Raw genomic sequence first — 21,686 nt, forward strand, 5'->3', positions numbered from 1 at the left:
AAAAAAAAAAAAAAAAAAGATAATGTATGATTTTCAGATTGCAAAGATACATTAGATTATGTTACAACCAAATCCAGCCAGTATGCTAAAAATAAAAGCCAGCATTGATGCTGATGATAGTTACATTTACCATTTATACAAGAACACCTGTCTTGTACTCACCACAGTGTTATGTATTTTATATAGAGAGTATTCAGAACAATCCTGTGAAGTAAGTACTGTCCTTTGCATTTACTGGAAACAGAAGCTGAGATCAGAGAGGTTGAATAATTTGCTCAAGATAATGAAGTTAAGGAATTGGCAGAACTGGGATAACAATGTTTGATGCCAAAGCTCATGGTTTTCCATTTCTCTACATTTCCTTGACATCTGGTTTACATCAGAGGTCAGGGCCTCTGTGTTAATAATTTTACTCCTACATACACAGATTTGATCCTCACAAAAAAATGACATGAAGTAGATGGTCTTATTGTTTTCATAGAGGGAAATTGAAATTTATTATGAATTGTAAGTTGAGTGCCTCCTGTATCCTCAGAACTGCATTTTCTTATTAAATCATCTTATTTAATCCTCCTAACAACACTAGTAAGATCTTCCTTATTTTATAGGCAAGAAAACTGAAACTAGAAACTTGACCCATCTGTCCCTGAAATAATAATGCTTTTTCCACCATATTGTGCCTCCTGTCAAGAAGACAGAGTAAAATCAAGAGGCTACAAATATGCAAGTAGGATTAACCAGAATTCTGGAGTCCAGAAGCCAAGAGAATTGCAAGAGATGAGGGAGAAAGCAACAAAACAAATTGAAAGCATCAATGAGAGTGAAAAAATTTTAATAACTGAAAAAGTCGGTTGTTACCTTTCAGGAACTTTTGTTTTGTTTAATTTTATGTGACAATGCCATTTACCCTGGGCCAACTTCCAGACATAACCCATCAAAAGTTTGTTGTAGAGAGTAATTGATGGTCTCTTGCTAGAGTGGAAAATAAGATGGCATGGAGAAGGTACCTGGATAGGGGAAAGTGAACTGAGAAAGAAAGGGTTTCTGTGGATGAAAATCATTAGAGGAAGGCATCATTAGAGGAAGGCATTAGAGAAAATCATTAGAGGAAGGCATTCTTCAATATTGTATAGAATTTGCTGCAGTTGCTGAAGTAGGAGCAGGAAGTTATTGAACAAATCTTTAAATTTGAAGAAAAGAGATGTAGTTTGGAGTCAGAACCATACCTGTGTAATCAGACAAATCATTGACTCTCATTGCCTTAGTTTTCTCATCTAAGAGATTTAAAGATAGATGGGTTTGGAATTTGCTGTGTAGTCAGATAACACCCAAGGTAAGATTTTACTCTTAAAAACTGTGGTAGAGCCGGGCGCGGTGGCTCAAGCCTGTAATCCCAGCACTTTGGGAGGCCGAGGCGGGTGGATCACGAGGTCAAGAGATCGAGACCATCCTGGTCAACATGGTGAAACCCCGTCTCTACTAAAAAAATACAAAAAAATTAGCTGGGCATGGTGGTGCGTGCCTGTAATCCCAGCTACTCAGGAGGCTGAGGCAGGAGAATTGCCTGTACCCAGGAGGCGGAGGTTGCGGTGAGCCGAGATCGCGCCATTGCACTCCAGCCTGGGTAGCATGAGTGAACCTCCGTCTAAAAAAAAAAAAAAAAAAACTGTGGTAGAAACAGTTATAAAGATGCCCTGGAAGCATATGTATTCCAACTATGCTGCAAGAAAATCTCTATAAATAAAACCTTGGTAAAGGTGAGTTTACATTCCCAAATTACAGAGCACATTAGGGTAGTATTCTATAAGCAAGAGTGAACAACAGAGAACTAAGATCCCCCCTGTCCCCACCACCAAGAACTTGAGATAATTAAATAATTGATACACACTATCAAGTCATTATGTTTAAAATTATTATTGGCATAAGAGAAGAAATATAGTATGTGAGAAAGAAATAAGACACTAAAAAATGGATAGACTTGGGGGAGGGAAAGGGAGATAAAAATCAATGAAATTTTTTTTTTTTTTTTTTTTTTTTTGGGGGGGGACGGAGGTGGGCGCTTGTTGCCCAGGCTGGAGTGCAATGGCGCGATCTCGGCTCACCGCAACCTCCGCCTCCTGGGTTCAGGCAATTCTCCTGCCTCAGCCTCCTGAGTAGCTGGGATTACAGGCACGCGCCACCATGCCCAGCCAATTTTTTGTATTTTTAGTAGAGACGGGGTTTCACCGTGTTGACCAGGATGGTCTCGATCTCTTGACCTCGTGATCCACCCGCCTCGGCCTCCCAAAGTGCTGGGATTACAGGCTTGAGCCACCGCGCCCGGCAAAAATCAATGAAATTTAAAAAATCGATTAGCAAAATAACATGTTAGATGCAGCTAAAGAGGGAATTAGTGAACTCAAAAATCTGAGGGAATTAACTAGAACATAGCAAAGAGAAGTAAAAATTGAAAAAGATGAAAGGAAAATAAGATATGTGGAGGCTAAAGTGGGAAAGCCTAATAGGAGTTTCAGAAGATTTTTTTTTTAAGTTTTGGAGATGGAGTCTTGCTCTGTTGCCCAGGTTGGAGTGCAGTGGCACAATCATGGCTTACTGCATTCTCAACCCCCTAGGCTCAAGTGATCCTCCTACCTCAGCCTCCTGAGTAGTTGGGACCACAGGTGTGCACCATCATACCTGGCTAGTTTATTTTAAATTTTTTGTAGAGATAAGGTCTCACTATGTTGCCCAGGCTGGTCTCAGACTCCTGGGCTGAAGCAGTCCACCAACTTTGGCCTCCCAAAGTGTTAGGATTACAGGTTTGAGCCACCACACCTGGCATCATTTTGTTTTAGAACTGATATTTGTCAGGTATTTTTGGCTTTTACTTTAAGAAGAGCCTTAGGTAAGGGAACATCCAGTGGTTTGGTGGTGATAATTATGTATGTTGGCAACCTTTGATATCTTTTTACTTGAAAGTGTAAGACTGTCATTCCCCAAAGCCATATTTTCTATATATAAATTTGTAACTGGTAGCAGTGACTGAGATTACAGGTAAATTTTTGAAGGATTCCAAGTTTGTTGTTTTTTGTTTTTTTGTTTTTTTGTTTTTTTTTTTTTTTTGAGACGGAGTTTCACTCATGTTACCCAGGCTGGAGTGCAATGGCGCGATCTCGGCTCACCGCAACCTCCGCCTCCTGGGTTCAGGCAATTCTCCTGCCTCAGCCTCCTGAGTAGCTGGGATTACAGGCACGCACCACCATGCCCAGCTAATTTTTTTGTATTTTTAGTAGAGACGGGGTTTCACCATGTTGACCAGGATGGTCTCGATCTCTTGACCTCGTGATCCACCCGCCTCAGCCTCCCAAAGTGCTGGGATTACAGGCTTGAGCCACCGCACCCGGCTTTTTGGTTTTTTTTTTGGAGACAGAGTCTAGCTCTGTCGGCCAGGTTGGAGTGCAGTGGCACACTGCTTCCTCTGCCTCCCAGGTTCAAGCGATTCTCCTGCCTTAGCCTCCTAAGTAGCTGGGATTGCAAGCATATGCCACCACAACCAGCTAATTATTATATTTTTAGTAGAGATGGGGTTTCACCAAATTGAGCACAGCTCCTGACCTCAAGTGATCCACCTGCCTTGGCCTCCCAAAGTGCTGGGATTACAGGCGTGAGCCACCACACCTGGTCAAGGATTCCAAGTTATAGAGATTTCCAAAATATTTTCAGAAAGTTTTAAATAATTATGCTTTTCTGGGTGACTTATACATTACAGTGAATGGTGGTAACTAATGAAATACTCTGTGCCTTTTACACTTTATAGCCAGTATCTTGAAAATTATCTCTGGATGAATTATTCTCCTGAGGTATCCAGCAAGGCATATTTAATGTCAATCTGCTGTATGGTGAATGAGAAGTTCAGAGAAAACGTGCCTGCATGGGAGGTAACTGTTTTTAATTACTTCATAGCTTTCATACTGTGCCCACTTAAGCCATTACAGAGTGGCAAAACTTTTATTGATGGTGGTGCTTTTAGGGCAGCACTTTACCCAGTATTAAAGCAGATACTGAGAAAAAGAATGGTTATGTGAAAGATACGTTTTCTTTTGCTTTCAACACTTTTTTCCAACAATAATAATTTACTATGAATTGAAAAATTATGAATGTGGAGTTATTTTTCTGCTTTGTGCTTGAAACAAAGAATGGTATATGTTATAATAATTTATATCAGGAGCTGGCAAAATGGAAGTTATATTCATAAGTACAAATAGGCTGAGTGCTGTCACTCATGCCCGTAATCCTGCACTTTGGGATGCTGAGGTGGAAGGATTGCTTGAAGCCAGGAGTTCAAGAACAGCCTGGGCAACAAAGCAAAAACCTGTCTCTTAAAAAAAAAAGTTTGTCAGGCATGGTGGTGTGTGTCTGTAGTCCCAGCTACTTGAGAGACTGAGGCAAGAGGACTGCTTGAGCCCAGGAATTCGAGGTTACAATGAACTGTGATTGCGCCATAGTTCTCCAGCCTGGGTAACAGAGCGAGACTGTCTCTAAGAGGAAGAGAAAAGCACAAGTATGTAATGTTCAAATGAGATATTTTTCAGCATCTTTTTTCACAAGAAGAGGTATATATTTGTAGTTTTATATGAATAAAAAAATGTTACCAAAACCCAGGCTGGAGTACAATGGTGCGATTTCGGCTCACTGCAACCTCTGCCTCCTGGGTTTAAGTAATTCTCCTGCCTCAGCTTCCCAAGTAGCTAGGATTACAGGCACCTGCCACCACACCCAGCTAATATAGTAGAGACTGGGCTTCACCATGTTAGCCAGTCTGATCTTGAACTCCTGACTTCAGGTGATCCACCTGCGTTGGCCTCCTAAAGTGCTTGGATTACAGGCATGAGTCACTGCACCCTGGGATGTATTTTTCCTTTTAGAAATTTCTTTTTTTTTTTTTTTTTGAGACAGAGTTTCGCTCTTGTTACCCAGGCTGGAGTGCAATGGCGCGAACTCGGCTCACCGCAACCTCCGTCTCCTGGGTTCAGGCAATTCTCCTGCCTCAGCCTCCTGAGCATCTGGGACTACAGGCACGCGCCACCATGCCCAGCTAATTTTTTGTATTTTTAGTAGAGACGGGGTTTCACCATGTTGACCAGGATGGTCTTGATCTCTTGACCTCGTGATCCACCCGCCTGGGCCTCCCACAGTGCTGGGATTACAGGCTTGAGCCACCGCGCCCGGCCTCCTTTTAGAAATTTCTAATGAACTGACTTTTCCTTTTTGTGTTGGTTCAACAGAGACTTAATCAGTAGAGATCCAAAACCTAGATTTTCTTTGCCCACCATAAAATAGTCCCCTCATCAAGAGTTTCTTCTCTTCTAGTCAGACTTTTTTAAATGAAAAAAAGAAGTGGATGCCTGTCATCTGTTGGGAGTAAATGGTCTCCGAAGTGAGAAGGTGATAGTGTCTTTAAGATAAAACCATGAATACTTATCTCAAATATTCATTAAATGACTACCATGTCAGGGCACATTAGAGCTCAAAATAAACTATGGGTTTTACGTCGATATCAAGAGAGCCTAGGGATTTCTTGAAATTGCTTCAGCTACTATAGAAAGGAAGAAAGAAAATTTTTTGAGCCAGGGAATAATCTGGTTAATTTGCCTATTACAAAGATCACTTTGATGATTAGGCCTTGAAATAGAGAAATGATAATACAGATTTAGATGATAAACACATATTTAGAAAGTAGAATTGATTGAATTTGATAATCAGTTGAAGTAGCATTAGGAAAGGGTGTTATTTTCAATAACCTTCCAGGCTTGGGCAAATTAATATAATAGATGATGTTGCCATTTAGTAAGGAATAATTTGGAGGATGGAAAACTGTTGAATTGAATTTGGACATATTCGGTTTAAATTGCCTTTGGAATATCTAGATTAAGAAAATGGAGGAATCTAAGGTTTGAGAGCTCAGAAGAGAAATCTGAACTGCAGATGTATATTTGGGATCATTGGTATTTGGTAGTTGAAGTAATGGGGAGAAGAATGAAACTAGAACCCTAGGAATATTGCTGTTTGGAAAACAGACAAAGGAAGAAGAGCTTTCAACATGGCAAAAAGGAGTTGAGGGTTAATAAGGGGTCCATAGGACTTGACAGCCATACAGCTTCAAGAGAGCTTGTCTTAGAGAAGTGAGTGAAAACAACTAGTAAAGACCACAGGTTTGGAGCACTTGTCTATGGCAGTAACTAGAATGGAGGTAGACCAAAGAGACTTGAATATATTTACATTATTTACAAGTTAAGAGGAAGGAGTTAATATAAAGCAGGAAAGGCTATCCTTCAGATTGATTCCGGGGTGTAAAGTAGATTTTTGCTAAAGATGTACTTTTTTTTTTTTTTTTAAATCAGATAAATTAAAACACTTCAGATCCTTAATAAGAAAACAAAGCCTAAGCTAAATACTGCCATAATCCACAGAGGAAGAACTAAAGGAATTAAAGCCATTATTTTATTAGCTAAAGATTTTTATAACTCCTAGTCCCGTTAGAAACCTATAGTTGACTTGCCATTAATTATAAGCAAGCACGTGATGTTGCCTTTTTTAATACAGATACAAATGACCTTGTAATTATTTGGTTTTTTTAATAGACTGCTAAAAAGCCTACTAGGATTTCTTTAAAAGAAGCTTAAGTGAGCAAGCCAATTCAAAATGAATTTTTATTCTTTTTCTTTTCAGATTTTTAAGAAGAAACCGGACCATTTCCCATTCTTTTTCAAACACATCTTGAAGGCGGCATTAGCTGAAACTGATGGTGAATTTTCACTTCATGAACAGACGGTCCTACTACTTTTTCTTGATCACTGCTTCAATAGTTTGGTACTTACACTTTAAATTTTCATTACATTTTCAAGTTTTCTTGTTCTTTTAGGTTGAGTTTATATGAGATTACCTCTGTAGCCAATTCTTTATCCATAATAGTGGGGAATAAGGATAATGCTAAAAGCTTGATTTCAGCCACTTATTAGTAAAACCATTTTATAAGATGTGTTCACTTTTTAGTAGGTTTGAACTTGATACTTACTTTTTTTCTATCTTGACTCTTAATGAAAATAATTGTAAGAACTGAAACTCCAAAGGGAGAGCACACAAATGAGAAGCAGCAAGAGACTGGTTAATACGGAATTTGAGTAATGAGATCCGTGCCACAAGCTGTGTATACATACGGAAATGTAGTTTCATTACTTTTCATCATGCTTCATGCACAGGCTGGGTAGTCAGCAGGAGAGTTATATTTTGAGTTGTGACTAATAAAGGCCGATTGTAGATGATCTTTGAAAATGTCTTGTGTGATACATTTTCATCCTTCATAAGATTATCTTCTTTTTTTTTTTTTTTGAGATGGAGTCTTACTGTGTTGCCCAGGCTGGAGTGCAGTGGCTCGATTTTGGCTCACCACAACCTCCGCATCCTGGGTTCAAGTGATTCTCTTGCCTCAGCCTCATGAGTTTCTGCGATTACAGATGTGCGCTACCACACCCAGCTAATTTTTGTATTTTCAGTAGGGACAGGGTTTTGTCATGTTGATGAGGCTAGTCCTGAACTCCTGACTTCATGATCCGCCTGCCTTGGCCTCCCAAAGTGCTGGGATTATAGGCGTGAGCCACTGCACCTGGCCCCATAAGATTATCTTCTAAAAAAATTAAATATTTTCAGTAATTAATATTTCATTTGAACTTTCCTACTGTGGTTATCTGATGGTACATACATATTTATCTAGTGGCTCTGCACTGATAATTTACTTACACCCATGCAGAAGAATGCATGGAGTTCTTTCTTATCCTGAAGACTGAGTATTAATGGATGGCTATTACCTGTTTCCATGTACTACCTCATATGGATCTTTTAAAGGCATAAAAAAAGACTTATGATGTCCACTGATATCTCTTTAACATTTATTAAACTAAACAGAACAAATAGAAATATAAATAGATGTGATTTTTTTGTCAGAAACTAAACAGAAAAAAGATTTTATTAGTATTAGTAATTTGATGATAGTTTTAACCAACTTGCCAAACTCGTTTATTATTGAAATGCTTTGTCTTTTAAGATACACAGTCAATTCTTATTTGAGGTAGTTATGTTCGTTTTATAAAGTAGCTATGAACACTGAATGAGCTAAAACTGAACCATTAGTCCTTGGGGAAATACAGGGTTAGGTTCCTGCAAGCTTTGGTCATGACATTTTTACAACCTGTTAATACGTAGCCTTATTTTATGTGTGTTTCACCACGTTGGCCAGGACGGTCTCAATCTCCTGACCTGCCACCTTGGCCTCCCAAAGAGCTGAGATTACAGGTGTGAGCCATCGCGCCTGGCCTCTTTTTTTTTTTTTTTGAGATGAAGTCTCGCTTTGTCGCCCAGGCTGGAGTGCAGTGGTGTGATCTCAGCAACTCCACCCCCCAGCCTCAGGTGTTTCCCTTTCCTGGAAAACTGCATCCTCCACCTCCTGGCTTCAAGCGTTTCGCATTCCTCTGCCTCCCCAGTAGCTGAGATTACAGGTGCCCACCGTGCCCGGCTGATTTTTATATTTGATTTTTGTATTTTTAGTAGAGACGGGGTTTCACCATGTTGGCCAGGCTGGACTTGTTTCTTATAGCATGAGAGCTGAGAGTTAAGCAGAGTATCACTTCAGTCTCACCTGAGAATGTACACATCAGGCAACTCAGAATTTTGTTTGTGCCATCTGAATGACTGTGAAAGCACATAAAGTATTGATTTTGAGATTACAAATACATTTTTGTTAGTATATGAATTTGCAAATGCAAAATCTGTAAATAATGAAGATGGAGTCTTTTTTTAAAGCATTGAACTTCTTAATATCAAAATATTAATTTGAAAACATTGGTGGCATGTTTTCCCTCCAGGTCTTAAAAAGGCAGTGTACTTCTTATGTAAAGACTTAGGTAGAAATGATGGTGTTTATTAACTTGTTTTCTTCATGCCTAAAACAGGAAGTAGACTTGATACGGAGTCAAGTACAGCAGCTTATCTCCCTCCCAATGTGGATGGGCTTACAGGCTGTAAGTCTCTAATTTCAGAATCTTATGAATGTATGTGTTATAAGTAGAAAATGTGGTTTTAGAGTCTATAGCCTTAATCTGGATATACAAGTGGTAGCTAAATACCCCTTTTCTTAGAAAAGCCATTATTCATTAACTTACCATAGATACAGTTTTTACAGTTGTAAAGTTTTTCTGTGCATTTGATGTTTAACTTAATGTTGGTATTATAAAATGAAATAAAGTGGTATTTGTTGAGCTTGTAGAGAAAGGGGGTTAATTTAGCAAAGTATGGATGAGACTAAATGTAGACTTGAATTTTTTTTTCCTTGATTAGAATATAGAGAGAGCTGTAGGAGAAGATCTGGATTGCACTTAATATTAATGGCTTCCATTTTCCATAAAGTCTTTAATGAGTAATATGTGCAGGTACCAAAGCCAAATTAATACATCTTAGGTAGTTTAGTTAAAACTATCAAATTTCAGTGTAATACTTTATTCAGAATTTCATTTCCTGCACATGTGTGTTTCTGCATATACCCAGATATGCAGACTTATTCATAAGCACCAGTTTATGGGAATGAAAACATAAGGCACATATAAATAATCGATCCTAAGTTAAAAAGTGGCAAGTGCCATAGGAGAGAATATGCTAATGAGGATATTTCCTTATTTACTTGTGGTAGCTGCTTTTTGTGCATTTAGACTTATATTTTTTAAACCTCAGTGATTGTGCTAAGTGTTGATCCATGTATTTTTCAGACTGAGCTTTTTGAGTTTTGAAATAAATATTAATTGATTATTGAGCTTACAATCTTGATTTGTATTTTTATTAACGAGCTAGAGTTGAATAATTTTTAAAAATATCATTAATCATTTCTTAATTTTTAGGGTTGTTATGTTGTTTTCAGGTTTTATGACATTGCTCTATTTTGTATTTATAGATTAGAAAACTAGCAAATAGTTGATCTAATCCTTATCCTTGTAAACTTTGCGGTTACTGGTGATTTAATAACATCTCTTCTTCAGGCACGATTGGAATTGGAATTAAAAAAGACACCTAAGCTAAGAAAATTTTGGAACTTGATTAAAAAGAATGATGAAAAGATGGATCCAGAAGCAAGAGAACAGTATGTTGGCAAAGCTTCATTTCACGTTGGCTTATTATGCTGGATTGTGGGCCTTAGATGATGTCGACTGGTTTGTTGTTTCCCTTTATATAGTGCTGAGCCCAATTAACTTATTAATAAGTGCTTTTACTTAGACTGTCATAAGAATAGTTTTCATAAAGGTCTAAAGCAGAAACTAGAACATCATGCTTTTCTTCTTTTCCTTCTTTCTGTACTGCTAAGTATATATAGTTGCCCAGCTGTTTTTGTCCCTATTTTCCGTGTCCCTCATGGATTGTTCTCAATTTTCTCCATAATCTTCAGGATATTAATATAACTTTTCTTTCTTTTTCTTACTCCTTCACTCTTAATAATGACTTTTACACACTCCAATCACCATTCATTTATTTAACAAATATTGCATGTTTATTATTTTACCAGGTACTGTTCTAGGCTTTAGGGATACAGCAGAGAACACAGTGGAGAGTAATTGCTGCTTTTGTGGAGCTTACATTCCAGTTGAGGAAGACAGCACTGAACACATAAATTGTACAGTATGTTAGATGTGATACATGCTAAAGAAAAGAATAAATCAAGTATAGAAATTAAAGGAGCAGATGGGGATGGCTCTTTTTTTTTTTTTTTTTTTGGAGACGGAGTTTTGCTCTGTTGCCCAGGCTGGAGTGGAGTGCAGCAGCATGATCTCGGCTCACTGCAACCTTCGATTCCTGGGTTTAAGTGATTCTCCTGCCTCAGCCTCCTGAGTAGCTGGGACTACAAGTGTGTGCCACCAAGCTTGGCTAATTTTTGTATTTTTTAGTAGAGACAGTATTTTACTATATTGTCCAGGCTGGTCTTGAATTCCTAACCTCGTTGTGATCTGCCTGCCTCGGCCTCCCAAAGTGTTGGAATTACAGGCGTCAACCGCTGCGCCTGGCCACTGGGTTCTTTCTAATAATAATGCTTATTAATTAAATAAAAGTCTGTGATAACTAGTATTTATTTCATGGAACAATGAACTAGTAGGACACAGGGGAAGGACTGGCATGCCCTCAGAGGTTTGTTTCCCTTTATCTCTTTGAGACTGACTTGTCTAACTATTTTCTTACCTCATTTACTCCCTGACTATTCCAGCAATAATATTTTTCCCCTTTATCTTTAATTCTTCTTTTCCACTACTTTTTTTCTCTGCATATATAAACCCACACAGACACACATGCACACGTATATTCTGAGGACATACTTCCTCTGGGTCTATGATAACTTCTTTTGGCACTGTCTTATTCTTTCTTCCTCGTAGAAGAGTATAAGTTAGTGTATACTTAACTTTTCTTCAAGCCTTGTAACTCCCACTTGAATTTTGGTTCTCCTTATCCTACTTTCACCTGAAATTGCTCTTTCTGATCTTACCAGTCAACTCTATCATCTGTCATTTTGAGGATTGTTTGTTTTTTGTGTCATTTCCTTTGGACCCTCATTTGATCCTGTTGATGATACTCCGTTTCTTATATGTCCCTCCTCCTTTCGCCTCCATAACGTCTCTAGCTTTTTCTCCGTTTGGATATTTTGTCTGTCTTTCCTGGCACCTACTTCCAGGGTATTGACACATCACAAGGCTTTATCTTTTATTGACTTAGTTCTACTTTCCCTTCCCTCCAGAGGTTTATGAGAAAACTCACATTCAGAGAAATAAAGTAGCTTGACTCAAAAGATAAAAATCTAGGATATGGCAGAATAGAATTTAGACCTAGTTCCTTCTGTCTACAAGCATTTTTCCCTTGACCACATTGCAAGTAAGAAGTTAGAATTTGATTTCCTGTATGATGGAGAGCTGCCAAGGGATTTTATCAATAAAGTGATATAAGACTTAAATTTTGGAATTATTTCTCTGGAAGCAAGCAGTAGATTGTAGGGATGGAAGGTAATTGTAATACTCAGGTAAGAGATAGTAAGAGCTTGAACTAACACAGCAGAATTGGAGGCAAAGAGATAGTGACACAATGTAGAGTTATTTAATGGATATCGGTAAACTGTTGACTCTGAGATTGACACTATCTCATAGTCAACAGTTTACCGATGTCCATTAAATGTCTCACTGTCATCCTGGCTAGATGACTGGATGATAGTGAGATATTCACCAAAATGGGGAATGTAAGAGGGAGGGTGTGTTTGGCAGTTAAGAGAATGATTTTCGTTTTGCCTTGCCAAGTTGAGATAGCTACCAGGAGATTGAGATTATGGGATATGTATTAAATGCCACATTTGTATAGGTACCTATGTAGATAATAATTGAAGCTATGAGTATGGGTGAGATTATTTAGTGAGGTAAATAAGCCATGAAAGTGGGATGAAGATAAAAGGAAATGAGGTAGTTTGTGAAAATAGGGAAGAACGAAAAAACTGCATGTCAGAGATGAGTTTGGGAGTGAGGGAAGGACAGTTTCAGGAAGAGAATATTACAATCAAAGCAGCAGTATCCCTTCTTTAATTTTCAGTTTCAATCCATCCCTTTCATAGTATCATTCTAACCAACAGCCTCTTGATTGGGCAAATCAAATGATATTTTTGCAATATTTGACTGCATTTTGGGGGAGGAGGTGGGTGGAATCTTCCTCTCATTACCTCAGTGTGGTTTCATCCTCAGCCTCTCTGGTCCTGACTTCTTCTGTGTCTTTCCACTATGTAACTGCTTCCTGTATACTTCTACTTGGACTCATTGTTACGAACTCATATTTGGTGTAACTAAATAATACTCATTGTTTTTTCTTCCCAAATTCACCCTTTTGTTCAGTTTCTCTTAATTCTCCCAGCCAGTTAGACTTGGAACGCTCCAGTTTTTTGACTAATTATATCCGGTCAGCCCGGTTGGATTCACCTTTTGTCCTTCCTGTCTTTTCTTGTCTAGTCACACTACTTTCATCAGAATTCAGGCCCTATAGCATCTTGACTAAACTACCATAGTAATTTCCCACTTGGTCTTTCTCCAGCTTTCCTACACCAATGTAGCCTCCCTAGCCTTGTTCATAGAATATTCCTACTTACAAGCTTTCAATCATTTCTTAGTTCCCACTGAATAAACTCTAAACTTCTTACAAGGCTTTCAGAAGCTTCCTGCTGTTTCTCACGACTCCTGCAAATCACTGGACTACTCTAGTCATTGTTTCTTAAACATTGCTTTCCTAAGTCCCTTTCCTCTTCACTCCACTTAATTGAGTATTAACCATATAAACACAATAAACACACTTCCAGACCAACTACTTTAGACCATAGTGCTTTCATCTGAATTCCTAGAACACTTGCTCTATGATTTTTTTTTTGCAACATCAGCTGTTTATGTAATGATTGGGATATGTATAGTTGTTTAGGATGTAGGTTCTACAGTCAGACTTACCTGGATTCCAGACTCACTTGCTGTGTGACTTTGGGCAAGTTACTTCACCTCTAAGCCTCATCATGAAATCTGGACAATAGTACCCATTTCCGAGGACTGTTACCAATCTTAAATGAGATGTGAAGTGTTTTTTTTTTTTTTGAGACGGAGTTTCGCTCTTGTTACCCAGGCTGGAGTGCAATGGCGCAATCTCGGCTCACCGCAACCTCCGCCTGCTGGGTTCAGGCAATTCTCCTGCCTCAGCCTCCTGAGTAGCTGGGATTACAGGCACGCGCCACCATGCCCAGCTAATTTTTTGTATTTTTAGTAGAGACGGGGTTTCACCATGTTGACCAGGATGGTCTTGATCTCTTGACCTCGTGATCCACCCGCCTCGGCCTCCCAAAGTGCTGGGATTACAGGCTTGAGCCACCGCGCCCGGCGAGATGTGAAGTGTTTAGCATAGCTCCGATCCTGGCACAGTGGATGTTTAATTAATGTCAGGCAGTTTTATTAATTGCATAGTGGCATGTATTACTAATTATGTTTATAGTATATGACTTGTTATTGCAAGTAGATTTTAGCCATTCTCCTTCTTTGTATTTCCAGCAGGACTGTTATAAGCACTTACAGCTATATAATACTTGATAAAAGTTTGTCCATTAATTGATGTATCTTAAAGAAGTAATGAATAGAAAATTATTTTTTAAACATTTGATTTTTAGCTATTGTAATACTGTATTATTTATACTTAATACTTGAATATTAAAATATAATATTGTTCATCTCATTTCAACTACATTAAATGTGAGGTTTTTAATGGGAAGGGCAGACTATAAATGGAATTTTGAAACTTCTTTCTCGGTCTGACTTGTAAATCACAAGTGAAAACGTTTGGCCTGGTGTAGTGGCTCACACCTGTGATCCCCAGCACTTTGGGAGGCAAAGGCGGATGAATCACAAGGTCAGGAGTTCAAGACCAGCCTGACCAAGATGGTGAAACCCCATCTCTACTAAAAATACTAAAATTAGCTGGGCATGGTGGTAGGCACCTGTAGTCCCAGCTTCTTGAGAGGCGCAGGAGAATCACTTGAACCTGGGAGGCAGAGGTTGCAGTAAGCTGAGATCGCACCACTGCACTTCAGCCTAGGCAACATAGTGAGACTCCATCTCAAAAAAAAAAAAAAGAAAGCGTTCACAGAGAGAAAAGGAGGTGCTCGCTTAGGTGGCTATTAAGTCAGTAATGTGACTCTTCTTTTCTTTATATAGCACTGTATTTACATAGAAAGAAGAAGCTGGGCATTCAAGTTATAGTTCCAGCTTCGCAGAGAGATGAACAGTTGAACAGTATAGGAAAGCCGTGGTCAACATTTAAAATTTACTTTTGAAATGACTATTTTTCAAAAATAATTGGTCAATGATCTTTCTGATTTTAGAGCCTATCAAGAGAGGAGATTTCTTTCACAACTCATCCAGAAGTTTATTTCTGTGCTGAAATCAGTCCCACTTTCTGGTAAATATCTTCTTTTTTGCTCAGTGCATTTGTGAAATTATCATATAGCTTCCTCTTTGCTATTTACTCATCTCTAAAACTGCTCTTGGAATGATTTTAATTTATATTGGCAAAGTGTATTTCCTCTCCTTTTTAAATGTATTACCAGTCTGAACATTGGGACTGCCTTTAAGGGTTATGTTATGTTATGTTATGCTATTTAGCTGAAACGGAGTCTTGCTCTGTCATCTAGGCTAGAGTGCAGTGTGGCATGATCTTGGTTCCCTGCAACCTCTGCCTCCTGGGTTCAAATGATTATCCTGCCTCAGCCTCCTGAGTAGCTGGGACTGTACATACAGGTGCACACCACCATGCCTGGCTAAGTTTTGTATTCTCAGTAGAGATTGGGTTTTGCCGTGTTGGCCAGGCTGGTATCGAACTCCTGACCTCAAGTGATCTGCTCACTTTGGCCTCCCAAAGTGCTAGGATTACGTGCCTGAGCCACCACACCTGGCCAGTAAACATCATTCTTAATCTTGAGTTTTTATCAAAAATTTTCAGCTTACTGGCAAAGGAACTAACAGGATAATGACAATAATGTGCCAGTTTAGAATGGGTATGAAGATAGATGGATTACATAGTTAGGAAAGAGAAGGCAAATTTTTCAAAGATTTTAAGAAGGATTGTAGTTTCCTTTTAAAACGGGGTCATTAAGGGTGGGCATGGTGGCTCGTACTTATAATCCCAGCACTTTGGGAAGTGCAGATGGGCAGATCACGAGGTCAGGAAATCGAGACCATCCTTGCCAACATGGTGAAAACCCTTGTCTACTAAAATACAAAAAATTAGCTGGGTGTGGTGGGCTCACCTGTAGTCCCAGCTGCTCAGGAGCCTGAGGCAGGAGAATTGCTTGAACCTGGGAGGCGGAGGTTGAAGTGAGCTGACAGATATCATGCCACTGCACTCCAGCCTGGTAACAGAGCAAGACTGCATCTCATACATACATACATACATACTTAAAATAAAATAGGGTCATTAAAAACAGCATGCCCAGATGAGTTGTTGGAAATCTGTGTAGGATAACATCTGTCTAGATGTTAAGATTGCTTTCAGAAGGGAAAAAAATTACAGTATACCTGAGAAAAATAAGAATATATTTGTGTTTGAAATTGGGATAACAAGGTTTCCACATTAGGCAACATGCCCAGAATGACTAGCTAACATAAAAACATGCAATTCTATTCACCAGAGCACAAAACTTGAGCACCATGCATTCTGATTTTAAATAGGCCATTGCCAGTAATTTCTCAAGACATAAATAAAGATACAGAATTCAGAATTTGCTCACTCTTTTAGTTTGGGAAAAAAATGTTTTCTTTGGCAGTTATAAGAACAAAAGATAGCAACAAAAGATTAGTTTGAATGGACTTAATTTAAAAATTGCTCTTTTAAATTTTTATTTTAAACAACTGTATATGTATGTTTCAGAAAACCTGGGTTCCAGTTCTAACCAGCCTTTATAGTTTTTTACATGTTTATCAGGTCATTTTCTCTAATCATGTTTTTCTTACCTGGGAAATGAAGATCTAGAACAGATGCTTTCAAAGGTTTTTTCCAGCTAATAAATTCTGTAATTCTATTATTTCAGGGTTTGGATTATGGGGATATGCTAGCTGAAAAAGTTCCAGTTAACATTTCTGTATATATTAATCACCAAAGTGTTTACATTTCTCGCTTTGCATTAAGCTTTCTGTTTTCCTGTACACTACAAATAAATGGATTTTCATTTAAGCAATTGTAGGATGCCTTCTATATGTCTGGCACTGGGTGTTAGTCAGTGCTGGAAGTCCTTAAACTAAGTAGCAACAGGGAACCTAAAATTATCTTTGTTTTAATTGGAACCAACTTGACAGGATGGTTTTAGTTGGTAAAATGGTAGACTGTTTCCTGACATTAGAAAAAAAGCTTGTACTGTGAAAGAATTTCATGCCCCAAGGTTGTAATTATTTTAAAACAAAAATAAATGTTTGTAAAAATAGTATATCATGCTCATAAATAGTATATAATAAGCTAGTTATTTAAAAGGTATTTTGTTCTTTGTGTCATTGGCATTCTAATATTAAAATAATACATGTACAGTGGAAAAAAGTCATAAAAATCACCTCTCAAATTAGTTTCAGTGTATTTTAAAGGGGCGTGTGTGTGTGTGTGTGTGTGTGTGTGTGTGTGTGTGTAGATATGCATATGTGTATGTGTTTATACATATGAGAAAACTCAGAAGTTTAGAATGTAAAGACAGGAAAGTGGAGCAAAAACTGATATAAAACTGCCTTCTAGTTTTTATCTCTGAGTTTTTTCAAATCTAATTAAATACAGATTTTTTAAAGTTAATACTTTTAAAATATCTTTGCAAACCTGATTTTTAAAATGTGCTTCTGACCCAAGCTAGATGTTTTATTTTCTCATATTTATAGAGCTAAGTGTCAGGGTAAGGCCTGGCTTAAAAAGAAATGTATGTGAGATCCTCATTCTAAATCATAGTCCCATTCTGATGAATAAGAGACAAATGACTTTATTAAATAACTGCCAGTTTTCAGAAACAGCATGCAAAATGGCCTAGTAAGAACATTCTAACATGCTTTCTCTTTTATGTCTAGAACCTGTCACTATGGACAAAGTTCATTACTGTGAAAGATTCATTGAACTTATGATTGATCTAGAGGTAAGAAATCTACAATCTACAGTGACTTTTTTGTTATGTAATCGTTAGGGGGTCTAAGATTAAGCATATGACTATATAAGAAGTATTCTTTTTCTTTTTTTTTTTTTTTTTTTTTTTCTTTTTTGGAGACAGGGTCTTGCTCTGCCATGAAGGCTAGAATGCAGTGGTGCCATCTTCTTAGCTCACTGCAACCTCTGCCTCTCAGGCCTCAACTGACCCTCCTGCCTCAGAGTCCTGAGTAGCTGAGACTACAGGAGTGTACCACTATGCCCGGCTAATTTTTGTATTTTTTGTAAAAACAGGGTTTCTCCATATTGCCCATGCTGTTCTAGAAATCTTGGGCTCAAGCGATTCTTTCACCTTGGCCTCCCAAGTATGAGGATCGCTTGGGATTTTAGGTGTGAGCTACCGTGCCTGGTCTATATGAAGTATTTCTTCATCACCTCAAACTGGTTTTACTTTGTACGTGTTTCAAGGTGTCACTTAGAGAAGGAAGTCACAAGTAGTTGGCCCTTGAGGTTTTCAAATGACTGACTCATCTACTGTGGGCTGTTAGTTGTAGAAGAAGCATGACAGTATAGTTATTAAACATGAGTCCAGCCGTGACAATTTATTTTGTGTCATACTCTATATGACACAAAATATGCCCCTCATATAGAGTTTTCTATAATGTCTGAAATCACAGGTTTCTAACTGTCTGTTTAAATAATCTTACTTTTCTAAATGCGTCCCAATGTTTGTGAAGAAAAATATAGATGCTGTGTGCAGTTTTTTAGAATGGAGATTCTCAAAAAAACAAAAAACAAGATTTCATGCTCAGGTACAGAATTTGTGGCAAATTCAGTTACAGAATTGGTATAGTTCAGATTGGATTGATTTCCTTTCCTTTCTCTTATTAATGTGGGATATCGAAAGAAAATTTGTTCCTTATCTGGAGAAGTAAGGTGGTTTCTTGACATGCGTATTAGCGTATTAGACTAGCAGTCATTCATGAGATCTTTCAAATTCTAGCTTTGCCAGTAACTAATTTATAACTTCTGAGGATCTCAATAACCTCATCTGTAAAATGATGATATTTGATTAGATTAGTGATTTTCAAGCTATGGTATAGGGGAACAAAGGAGAGGAAACAAAGACAGGATTCTCCACATAGGAACTTGTACTTCCTTTTTTCTCAGAGCAGCTCCACTTTTAAACTTACACACAGTACATATTGGGATTTTACGTAGGATTTTGTTGGAAGACTACTGGCCAAGACGATCTGATGATCTGTGAGATTCCTTTTAGTGCTAGATTTTTTATCTTTTTTTCTTTTTTTTTTGTTTTGGGACGGAATCTTGCTCTTTGGCCCAGGCTGGAGTGTAGTGGCACTAACTTGGCTTGCGGCAACCTCCGCCTCCTGGGTTCAAGCAATTCTTCCTGCCTCATCCTCCTGAGTAGCTGGGATTACAGTCGCCCATCCCCAAACCCAGCTAATTTTTGTATTCTTAGTAGAGACAGGGTTTTGCCATGTTGGCCAGGCTAGTCCCAAACACCTGACCTGAGGTAATCCTGCCATGGCCTCCCAAGGTGCTGGGATTATAGGCATGAGCCACTGTGCCCTCCCCTTATTTTCAGTTTCATCTTAAAAGTTCTTTTATCATTATTATTATTTTATTTATTTATTTATTTTTTTGAGGCAGAGTCTTACTCTGTCATCCAGGCTGGAGTGCAGTGGCGATCTTGGCTGACCGCAGCTTCTGCCTTCTGGGTTTAAGCGATTCTCCTGCGTCAGCCTCCCAAGTAACTGGGATTACAGGCGCCTATCACCATGCGTGGCTAATTTTTATATTTTTAGTAGAGACGGGGTTTCACCATGTTGGCCAGGCTGGTCTTAAACTCCTGACCTCAAGTGATCTGCCTTACTTGGCCTCCCAAAGTGCTGGGATTATAGGCATGAGCCACTGCCCCCAGCATTATTATTGTTTTTAAAACCAAAAACATTGCCACTGGGTTTATTTACAGGATGAAGGGACCTCTTGCATTGTGTACAGTATGTCGGAAGGTTGGAGGGTACTTTGTATGTTATTAATACTCAGGAGTTAAATATCAGTAGATTATACTTATAGCTGTGGAATTCTCTACATGTAAACTTACTGTTATGATGTTTGTTTTTCCCAGGCCCTGCTGCCCACAAGGCGCTGGTTTAATACTATCCTGGATGACTCTCACCTTCTGGTTCACTGTTACCTTTCCAATCTTGTTCGTAGAGAAGAGGATGGTCATCTTTTTTCCCAGGTGAGTATTTATGTATCTGAATGTATTTATTGTTTTACTTTCTAAATTTATCTTTTCTTTGCCACATAACTGGGATAACACAAACTACTAGTTATTTTAAAGTCAGGTCTTAACATGCAAAATGAATGTATTCTCATATAGGTTTCCTCTAGTAATTATATAACTTTTTGTTAATTATATGTGATTTTTATTATTGAACTAAATTATGATTTGGGGAATATAGTCACAGATGTTTACATGTTTTGATTTTTTGTGAAATATAGTAGCTGATGTGTATTAATTTTAAATGAACTATGTCCCAATCCTATGGCTCTGTTTTTCGGTTTTTTTTTTTTTTTTTTTTTGAGACAGTCTTGTTCTGTCACCCAGGCTAGAGTGCAGTGGCCCCATCTTGGTTCACTGAATCCTCCGCCTCCCAGGTTCAAGCAATTCTTCTGCCTCAGCCTCCCAAGTAGCTGAGATTATAGGCACCCACCACCGTGCCTGGCTAGTTTTTGTATTTTTTAGTAGAGACGTGGTTTCACCATCTTGGCCAGGCTAGTCTCGAACTCCTGACCTAGTGATCCGCCCTCCTCAGCCTCCCAAAGTGCTGGGATTACAGGCGTGAGCCCCTGCCTCCAGCCTGAAAGCATTTCATTTTGTTTTGTGTTGTTTTGTTTTGTTTATGGAGACAGTCTTGCTCTGCCACCCAGGCTGGAGTGCAGTGGTCATCCGGGCTGGAGTGCAGTGGCAGTGGCGTGATCTCAGCTTACTATAGCCTCTGCCTTCTGTGTTCAAGTGATTCTCCTGCCTCAACCTCTTCAGTAGCCGGGATAACAGGCATGCCCCACCATGCCTGGCTAATGTTTTGTATTTTTAGTAAAGACAGGGTCTCACCGGGTTACGCAGGTGGTCTCAAACTCCTAAGCTCAGGCAATCTGCCCACCTTGGCCTCCCAAAATGCTAGGATTACAGGCATGAGCCACCGCACCCAGCAGAAGAAAGCATTTCTAACAAACTTTTAATGCTCTCTTTCAATGAGATCTTAGTTGGAGATACATTTTTGGTATGTGTTTACATATCCCCTTTGTTCTTTTATATCTGTGAGCATTCCTCTTACTCTCTTTAAATTTCTGTCTAGTGATTTGTCACATGTATTAAAATACCTTAAAATCTTAATATCTGATCTACCATAGATTAGATCTAAAAATAATAAAGATTTAATTAAGCCAAAGGGCTTTGATGGCCATGGAGAAAAAAGAATAATTTAGCTTTCCCCATCTTACTGTTTTTCCTTAAGCACATAATGAATTCTAAAACCTGTATTTAGGATTTTAAATAAGAAACCCCAGGAGTTCCCTCTAGTGCTATAGTTTTATACATTTTCAGTGATGTAGATAAGATAGGCTTTGTTTGATTAAAGTGCTGGGCTTCTTTAGATGACCTCCTTAATGCCTCTTAAGTATTGGGATTGCAGTATAAGTTTTTCTTTGCAGAAATAGACCATGTATATAGACTGAACAATTTATTCACATACTTTATTTTCACATAATGAAAACATTTTTACTTGGATATGTTCTAAAATCTTTTTTGTAGTGTTTACATTCCTGAGTTTTTCAGCACCTCTAAGCTGCTATATGAACTTGTTTATTATTTTGAATAGTATTGTGCTTCTTCTTCCCCTTATGTTCTTATGATTTATTCA

The 21,686-nt window shown here is 38.4% G+C and overlaps 1 protein-coding gene across 2 annotated transcripts in view; it reads left to right on the forward strand.

Moving 5' to 3' along the window:
• AQR (aquarius intron-binding spliceosomal factor) overlaps positions 1-21,686 on the forward strand; it is a 112,575-nt gene that overhangs the window by 17,606 nt on the left and 73,283 nt on the right. For both annotated transcript variants that reach the window (XM_032261234.1, XM_032261235.1), the window contains 7 exons: positions 3,797-3,917; positions 6,709-6,849; positions 8,985-9,053; positions 10,062-10,162; positions 14,948-15,024; positions 17,661-17,725; positions 19,886-20,002. In XM_032261234.1, the coding sequence (XP_032117125.1) occupies positions 3,797-3,917; positions 6,709-6,849; positions 8,985-9,053; positions 10,062-10,162; positions 14,948-15,024; positions 17,661-17,725; positions 19,886-20,002 (691 nt within the window). The remainder of the gene's footprint in view (positions 1-3,796; positions 3,918-6,708; positions 6,850-8,984; positions 9,054-10,061; positions 10,163-14,947; positions 15,025-17,660; positions 17,726-19,885; positions 20,003-21,686) is intronic.

This window comes from Sapajus apella, unplaced genomic scaffold, assembly GCF_009761245.1.
Source record: "Sapajus apella isolate SASKATOON/1434 unplaced genomic scaffold, GSC_monkey_1.0 scaffold122, whole genome shotgun sequence".
Lineage (NCBI taxonomy): Eukaryota > Metazoa > Chordata > Mammalia > Primates > Cebidae > Sapajus > Sapajus apella.